Here is a 9588-nt window from a genome sequence, read left to right as displayed (position 1 = left end):
ATGCGATAAGGCGCTGTATTGGATTGACATAATTATTGCTCCGTCTGAACGGCACTGTGCGATTACAAGTTGTATGTCTTTGCCATCGGACCCTCCTGGCTTTAGAAATGCTGCGTTAGCTGTTTGGCGGTGTGTGTAAAGGGCAGAGGGAGTGAATGTTGTCATGTGATTGTGTCCTTATAACTGAGAAAACAGGGAGTTGGGAGGGATCGAGAGAGAGGAGGGATAGAGCGAGAGAGGAAGGGAGGAGGGATAGAGCGAGAGAGGAAAGGAGGAGGGATAGAGTGAGGGTAGATGCTGTCAGGCTGAGTTGAGCTCCCATTCCCTGCTCGCCCACCATGGCTCTGCTGGCTTTGGCTTTGCCCGCTGTTGACCTCACGACTGCCCTGTTGCTCTGCTCTCTGGTTATGGTTCTTCTCCTCTTCCTGGCGTCCGGGCGTAAAACTGACCCCCGCTTCCCCGCTGGCCCGGCAGGCCTGCCCATCATCGGCAACCTGCACCAGGTCAAACTGAGCCGTCTCCACGAATCCTTGATGCAGGTGAGTGGGGGGGGGGGGGGGGTTAGAGCCCTCGACTCGCAAGCCAGAGGACCCCCGGGTTCCATTCCCGGGCGGGGAGACACCTTAGACATTTTTCCTTACTCCACACACAGACACAGACTCCCCCCACCCCCCCACACACACCCGCACACACAAACCCACACGTCCACACCACACACACACACAGACTCCCCCCCCCCCCCCCACACACCCCATATACACACAAACCCCCCACACACAAACCCCACACTCACACAGATGCCCCCCCTCCACACACACACATACCCCACACACAGACAAACGCCCCCCCCCCCACACACACCCCCCACACTCACAATCCCCTCCCCACACACAGACTCCGTACGTACGCATACCCCGCACACACACGCCCTACATGTACAGACACACATGCCTGCCACACATGTAGACACACGCCCCACACACAGAGACACACACCACAGACACACACACACCCCACACAAACAAAGACACACACAACCCCTCTACCCACCAAACCCCCCCCCCCCTCCCACCACCACACACACACACACACACGCACACAGACGCCTCTGTTTATCCAGCAGTAAGAAGCAGCCCCGTAGTTAGTCGATTGGCAGATCACTTTCCAGGGGTAATATGAATATTGAATACACCACAGAATACACCGTCATACACAGAACGCTCCACTTTACAATATATTCTGTGAAGCGCTTTGAGACGTCTCAAATGCATTTGCAGCTGCCAATTGCGCGCAGCAGTGTCCCGCAAACATTGAGTGACCACATTTTTTTAGAGGGAATGTTTCCCCCAGAAAGGGATCCGCCAATCGACTAACAACCGGGTTCCTAATTACTGCCGGGTAAACAGAGGCGCGTGGAGTAAGGAAACTTGCCTAATGTTTGCCCCGCGTGGCTGTAAAACACACAGTCACTGCACTTTACATTTTATCTTATACTGGTCTCTCCCTCCAGTTGTCGGAGAAACATGGCTGTATATTTTCCCTGCGGTTGGGTCAGCAGGACACGGTGGTGCTGACGGGTTACGAGGTGGTGAAGGACGCACTGGTCAACCATGCCGAGGAATTTATGGGACGTCCGCATGACCACGTCAGAAGCATCCACAGGAAAAACCACGGTAATTCCTCTTCCCTATTGTATTAGGTTATATTTATGTTAATTTATTATATTTATGTTATTATATTACATCGTTATTATTATATTATATTGTTATATTTATATTATACTATTATAATATAAATTACTCCATACGCCTCTGTTTACTTAGCAGTAAATTGACACCCAGTTGTTCGATGGACAACAACCGGGGTAATAATTCCTAAGAAAAATAATAAATTAGTCACTAAATCCACAGCTGTTTGTGGGGCACTACTGTGTGCAATTGGCTGCTGCGTTTTGCTCACAACATACACAGTCTCTACGCTTTACAGTATATCATGTGAAGCGCTTTGAAACGTCCCAGTGATGTGAGAAGGGGCGATAATAATAATAATCCTTGCATTTGATGTAGCGCCTTAACAGGTCTTCGTGACGTCTCAAAGCACTTCACGGAATGTACTGTAAAGTGAATGACTGTATATTTTGTGGGAGGAACACGGCAGCCAATTGCGTTCCGCAGCGTCCCACAAACAGCCGTGGATTGAGTGACCAATTTATTGTTACTTATTTTTTTCCTGAAGCAATGATTACCCCTGGAAAAGCGATCCGTCAATCGCCCAACCACCAGGTTCCTACTTACTGCCAGGTGAACAGAGGCGTGTGTGTGGAGTAAGGAAACTTGCCCAACGTTTGGCCCTGACCGGGAATAGCACCCAGGTCGCTCGCTTGTGAGGCGAGTGCTCTCACCACCGAGCTACAGGACTCCGTTAAGTTTATTACTGTTATACTCTTCGTTGTGGAGTAAAACCTTTCTCCGGATTCTCTTTAAGGTGTTGTTATGGCTGATGGCGAATCCTGGAAACAGATGCGACGATTTACATTATCAACCCTCCGGGATTTCGGAATGGGGAAGAAATCTGTCGAAGATAAAATCATAGAGGAAGCGTCTCACTTAAGTGACGTGTTCCAGGCTTATGAAGGTGAGGGTATTCTTTTACTAACCTGATAGTTGGCTCATCAGTCACCCATGTTAAAAGAACAAGGGGGAGATGAGGAGAAATGCTTTCACACAGCGAGTTGTTCGGATCAGGAACGCACTGCCTGAAAGGAAGGTGTGAAGCCGATTCGATAACAACTTTCAAGAGAGAAGTACCTGAAAAGGTGGTGGAGGCCGATTCGATAACAACTTTTAGAGACGCGGTGGACGGGTATTTGAGGAGGACGAGTTCGCAGGGTTATGAGGAAAGGGCTGGGGAGTGGGATTGACATTACATTGCTCTTCTCAAAGACTCGATGGGCCGAATGGCCTCTTTTTGTGCTGTACGATTCCATGATTCTGTGACAAGTGGGTGGATATTTGGGGAGGACAAATTTGCAGGGCTACGGGGAGGGCGCGGGGGCGTGCGATTAATTTAACAGCTCTTTCAAAGAGTAGGCACAGACACAATGGGCCGAATGGCCTCCTTCTGCAGTGTGTAATTCTATGATTCACAGCAGCCAATTGCACACAGCCGTGTCCCACAAACAGTCGTGAATTCAGTGACTAAGTTATTCATTCTTAAAAACAAGTTGAAGGGATTATTATTATTATAGCCAAAAAGGGATCTGCCAATCGACCAACACACAGGTTCAGTTATGCGGAGAGACGAGAGAGGTTGGAATTGTTCTCCTTAGAGCAGAGATGGTTATGAGGAGATTTAATAGAGCTGTTAAAAAATTATACAAGGTTTTGATAGAGTAAATAGGGAGAAGCTGTTTCCTCTGGCGGGTGGGTCGGTAACCAGAGGTCACAGATTTGAGGTAATTGGCAAAAGAACCAGAGAGGAGGTGAAGGGAAATTTTTTCACCGGAGAGTTGTTAGGGTCTGCAATGCACTGTCTGAAAGGATGGTGGAAGCAAATTCAATAGTAGATTTCAAAAGGCAATTGGATGTGTACTTGAAAAGGAAAAACATTGCAGGGCTATGGGGTTAGACCAGAGGAGTGGGACAAGTTGGCAGCTCTTTCAAAGAGCCGCCACAGACACGATGGACCAAATGGCCTCCTTCTGTCCTGTAAGTTTCTATGATTGTAGACACATGATTTCCTTCTCGACACACAACACACACACACACACACGCCTCTGTTTACCTAGCAGTAAGTAGGAACCGTTTGTTAGTCGATTGGCAGATCGCTTTTCCGGGGGTAATAATCCCTTCAAATAGAGTAATAATTTAATCAACGATAATAAATTGGTCACTGCTGTGCATAATTGGCTGCCTCGTTTCGCCCGCAAAATACACTCTACTTTACAGTGTATCGAAGACGTGATAAGGCGCTGTATCAAATGCAAGGATAATTATTATTATTATTTTATCCCCGAGTGCTGAGATTGATCAAACTCACCACTACGCTACAGGACTCCACCAGTGATAAAACACAACATGAGATACAAGGATTATGATATCATTTGGATGATCGCTGTGTTGTTTTTTAGGTCAGCCCTTTGAAACCACGATTCTGACAAATGGTGCTGTGGCCAATGTCATCTGCTCTATCCTACTGGGCAACAGATTTAATTATGATGATCAGACGTTTGTCAATCTTATACGGATCATCAATGAAAACATTAGGCTGGCAATAAGTCCAACACTACAGGTAACGCTCTCTGTGTCAGAGTGTATATTGCTGGGATGGGGTAACTGCTGAAGGTTAGCCCGCTCAACCCGCTCACTTGTGGAGTTCTGGTTATCTCACTCGCCTCGCAAGCGATAGGTACCTGAGCAGGAAGAAACCTTAGGGAAGTTTTCCTGCTCCACACGCCTCTGTTACCTAGCAGTCAGTTCGGCTGGTGGATCGCTTTCCAGAGTTAATAATCCCTTCAAAGAAACAATGTGGTGGGAGTGTGACCGAAGACGTGGTCGAAGAGGAAGATCTTGAAGAAGGCACAGGAGAGGGTGAGGCGGAGGGGTTCGGGGATGGAGTTCCAGAGTTCAGAGGCAGAGAGGATGAAGGCCCAACCGTTGATGGTGGGGTGGGCAGGGCGGGGGGCGTGAAGCAGGCTGGTGTCTGCTGAGCGGAGGGAACAGGCGGATGATATGGTGAAGGAACAGAGAAGAAAATATCACTGGAGGGAAATGAGCTCCTGTTTACTCTCTCGTCCTTTCTCTCTTCTCAGCTGATCAATTTCTTGTTTCCGTTCCTGGATTTTCTGCCGGGCAAACATAGGACCTTTCTGTCCAATGAAGAGATCATCCGAACCTTCTTGAGGAAAATACTGAAGGAGAACAGACAGGATCTGAATATAGATTCCGTTCGCAGTTTCATTCAAGCCTTCATGGTCAAGCAACAGGAAGTAAATAATAATAATATAATAGTAATCCTTGCATTTGATATCGCACCTTATCATGTCATTGGGACATCTCAAAGCGCTTCACAGGATATACTGTAAAGTGTAATGACTGTATTTTGTGGGCGAAACGCAGCAGCCAATTGTGCACAGCAGTTTTCCATAAACAGTCATGTTTTGGGGTTTTTTTTTGGGTTGGGGGAATTATTACAACAATAAATTACATTTATACGGTATGGTGGAGGGCAGGAGGGTGGGGGTGGAAGGCACGGTCGAAGAAAAGGGCCTTAAAGGAAGTGAGAGAGGGACCGAGGCAAAGGGTGGGATCAGAGAGGCTGAGGGCCCGACAGCCGATGGTGGAGCGGGCAGGGTGGTGGGGTGGTTGAGGGGAACGTGGAGCAGTGCCGGAGCTGCTGAGCGGAGGGAGCGGACAGGTTGATATGGAGTTGGTTAGCAAGTCATAGAGTGAGGAAGGAGCGAGTCGGGGATGGCTGAACGATATATAAAGACTTATGCGAGTTTGACTGTATTTGTTTCTCAGGAATCGGAAAACCCAAAGACCTATTTTCATGAGGAGAATCTGGTGATGACCACACGCGATCTTTTTATCGCTGGAATGGAGACGACCTCAACCACACTCCGGTGGGCTATTCTGCTGATGATGAAATTCCCCGAGTTTCAACGTAAGATTTCCGTTGTTGTCAGTGACTCCTTGAACTAACAAATGCCAGAAGAGTTCTCCTGTTGAGATTTGCTTGTGTAATACAGACTATGTCTGAATCTCACCCTTAACTGTGGAGTCCTGTAACGTAGTGGTTAGAGCACTCACCTCGCGAGAGAGAGAGGACCCGGGTTCGATTCCCGGGCGGTGAAACCTGAGACAAGTTTCCTTACACCACGCGCCTCTGTTCCAGCAGTAAGTAGGAAACCGGTTGGAGCTCGACTGGCAGATTGCTTTCCTCCGTGTGCGCAATTGGCTGTCGCATTTCAGCCACAAACAAGAGCAACTCTCACTTGTATAGCGCCCTCCACCCAGGATAGAGTCTCAGAGCGCACAAAATACACAGTCACTGCAGATTACAGTGTGAAGCGCTTTGAGACGTCTCGACGGAGTGATAAAGCGCTCGAGCGGAAAGAATATTATTAGATCATTGTCCTAAAGTAGGTCTGAGTCCCTGACGTGGGGCTTGAACCCACAACCTTCTGGCTCAGGGTCACGGATGGAGCCAGGCTGACAAATACCCTCGTGATCCACGTCTCTTTACTTTAGAGAAAGTCCATGAGGAAATCGATCAAGTGATTGGGACAGACCGTCACCCGAGGCTGGAAGACCGTAAAGCAATGCCTTTCACAGACGCCGTCATACATGAAACCCAGAGATTTGGGAACATTGTCCCATTGAACCTTCCCCACGCCACAACTGCCGACACAAATTTCCGAGGATATTTTATACCTAAGGTAATAGCTATAATGATAATAATAATAATCAGAATTGCATTTCTTACAGCATCATATGGGGCAGACCGGCCACTGGAGGCAGGAATTCCTCCCACTCAGCTCCTGTTAACTCTACAAGCCAAAGCCCTAATGGGTAGAGTGGTCCCAGCCGGACAAGCAGCGGGAAAGCTTGTCAGACAGTGATATCAATGGCAAGCTGTGTAGTTTTTTGCTGGTTAGACACCAGCAGTTACTCAAACGCACACTCTGGGCTCCCCCCCAAGGCCTTGGCTCTCGCCAACCTGGGCCTAATACTCTCCGGAGTTAGGTCATACGGATGTGTTCCTCGCGGGAGAGAGTGCGGATTCCATTGCATTCCAACAATCTGGGATTTCCAGGTGTAGGTGGGATGTGTGGAAATCTCAGCTTGGCTTGGAGGCTCTTAAGCAACGGTGATGGATTTCCGCGTGAGGCCGACAATTAAATAAAAATAACTGTGGGAATAAATAAGGTTAACAGGAGCTGAGGGGGAGGATTCCCTGCCCCCAGTGACTGGTCGGCCCTTCCGGGTCCTGCCGATGGGCCAGGCCGGGCTGTGCTGTCAACAGCAGTGAGTGCCCTGGAATAACGGGGACGCTCCTGGCCAAGGTCCAAGCCCTCAGGGCTCGGGTGGTCCGAGATGGATTAATAGAACATTTACAAAGCTCTGACGTGCGTTGTGATTCCAGGGCACCCGTGTGATCCCGTTACTGACCTCAGTGCTGTATGACAAAACACAGTGGGAAAAACCCAATGAATTCAACCCTCCCACTTCCTCGACGTCGAGGGCAAGTTCAGGAAGAGAGATGCTTTCATGCCTTTCTCTGCAGGTAATGATATCAATGTTTATCTTTATCAATAATAATAATAATCCTTGCATACAGTGACTTATCACATCATCGAGACGTCTTAAAGCGCTTCACAGGATATAATGTAAAGTGAATTGACTGTATATTTTGTGGGCGAAACACAGCAGCCAATTGTGTACAGCAGCGTCACACATACAAACATGGATTGATTGACTCCTTTTTTTTTGAGGGATTATTACTCCCCAGAAAAATGATCCACCAATTGACTAGTAACCGGGTTCCTACTAACTGCTGAGTAAATAGAGGCACGCGCGTGTGTGTGTGTGTGTGTCTGTGTGTGTATCTGTGTATGTATCCTTCTGTGTGTCTGTGTGTGTGTGTGGAGTAAGGAAACTTGGAGTAAGGTTTGGCACCGCGCGGGAATCGAACCCGTGTGCTCTCGCTTGCGAGGCGATTGCTCTAATCACAACAAGTACAATGTAATCGCGACTACATGACTGTCTTTCTCTCCCTGTCGTGTTTCTCAGGGCGAAGGGCCTGCGCAGGCGAGAGTCTGGCTAAAGCTGAACTCTTTCTCTTCTTCTCGACGCTGATGCAGAGATTCCGATTCCAGCCTCCGCCCGGAGTGACCGACCTTCCCCTCACGGCCATTGTCGGAATCACATCATCCCCGACACCTTACAAGCTCTGCGCTGTGCTCCGTTAGGAGTTGAGACAAACAACAACCAGAACTGTATCCCCCTTCACGTGCGAGTGGCGTCTCGGAGACCAAACACACACACAGGGACAATTAATAATAATAATAGAAATCCGTGTATCTGATACAACAATAATAATAAGCCTTACATTTGGTACAGAGTCTTGTCACATGATTGAGACTCTCAGAGTGCTTCACAGGATATAATGTAAAGTGTAGTGACTGTGCATTTTCTATTTAGTTCTGATTTGAACTAATTTTGTATTGAACGGACAATTTAATAAATGACACATTTGGTAAAAAATCAGCTGGGCTGTGTGTGTGATGTATGTGTGTGTGTGTAATATGTGTGTGAAGTGTGTTTAGTTTGTGTGTGTGTGTGACATACGTGTGTGCAGTGTGTTTAGTGTGTGTGTGTGTGGTGTGTGTGATATGTGTGTGCAGTGTGTTTAGTGTGTGTGTGTGTGGTGTGTGTGATATGTGTGTGGTGTGTTTAGTGTGTCTCAAATTGCTTCACAGAATATAGTGTCAAGTGGATCGACTGTGTATTTTGTGGGCGACCAATCGCACAGAGCAATGTCCCACAAACAGTCGTGGATTGAGTGAGTGTCCAAATTTTTTAAAGGGTTTATTGCCTAAACTCCACAAATGGTTTCTCCTCTACCTCACCCTGCTTCAACCCCTGCCTCTCCAATCCCGACCCCCAGCTCGGGTCTGAAACACCGACCGTCCAACACTGACGTCCTCAACAACGACAAACAACACAATTACATTCATAGAGCGCCTTTCACGTCGGGAGGACGTCCCAAAGCACTGGTCCTCCCAACGTGAAAGGTGTATACAAATGTAATTTTATTGTTGTTCTTGTGATCTCCGTGATTTCCATGTGGAGATGGGATGCATGAAATTCTCAGCTTGGTTTGGAGACTCTTAACGCACGGTGATGGGTTTCCGCGTGGGTCAGACACCCCGTTGATGGAAAAAAAATGATTTAGGGAATAATATCTTGGGATACAGGATATAGTTTGTGACATGACTTGTGCATGTGATTGCCAGGATGGTGGAAGGTGAACTGGATGGACCTTGGTCTTTCGGCTGCAAATGTTCTTATCCTTGCCTTTGATGCAGTGCCTTTTCACGGCTCAAAGTGATTTGACAGAATTTGCTGTAATAATAATAATAATCCTTGCATTTGATATAGCGCTTCAACAACAACAACATTATATTTATAGAGTGCCTTTCACGTCGGGACGTTTGGGTCAGGACCTGAGAAGGGTCAGGGTGAGGGGAGGGAAGGGAGGGAGCGAGGAGGGGGTAGAGAGTCGAGAGGGGAGCTGAAGGCACGGTCGAAGAGGAAGGTCTTGAGACCGGCTTTGAAGGAGGAAATGGAGGAAGCGACGAAGGCACTGGGGGATGGAATTCCAGAGCCTCGGGGCTGAGAGGCTGAAGGCCCGGCCACCGATGGTAGGGCGGTTGGGGCGGGGGATGTGGAGCAGACCGGAGCCAGAGGAACGGAGGGTACGGGCAGGTAGGTAGGGGGATAGTAGGTTGGAGAGGTAGGAGGGAGCGAGGCCGTGAATGGCCTTGTAGGTGAGGATGAGGATCTTGAATTCGACCCTCTGGGG

The 9588-nt window shown here is 48.2% G+C and overlaps 1 protein-coding gene across 1 annotated transcript; it reads left to right on the top strand.

Moving 5' to 3' along the window:
- Nucleotides 1-238: 238 nt before the first annotated feature.
- Nucleotides 239-8270, top strand: LOC103172208 (cytochrome P450 2K1). Its single transcript, XM_042344869.1, is given in 10 exon segments — nucleotides 239-539; nucleotides 1511-1673; nucleotides 2485-2634; nucleotides 4130-4290; nucleotides 4811-4987; nucleotides 5523-5664; nucleotides 6252-6439; nucleotides 7147-7219; nucleotides 7222-7287; nucleotides 7794-8270. Coding segments are annotated over 10 exon segments (1500 nt in total). The 5' UTR covers nucleotides 239-338; the 3' UTR covers nucleotides 7973-8270.
- Nucleotides 8271-9588: the final 1318 nt, after the last annotated feature.

This window comes from Callorhinchus milii, unplaced genomic scaffold (assembly GCF_018977255.1).
Source record: "Callorhinchus milii isolate IMCB2004 unplaced genomic scaffold, IMCB_Cmil_1.0 Scaffold30, whole genome shotgun sequence".
Classification (NCBI taxonomy): domain Eukaryota; kingdom Metazoa; phylum Chordata; class Chondrichthyes; order Chimaeriformes; family Callorhinchidae; genus Callorhinchus; species Callorhinchus milii.
Note: the sequence above shows the minus strand (reverse complement) of the source record. Positions and strands in the feature narration are given on the sequence as shown.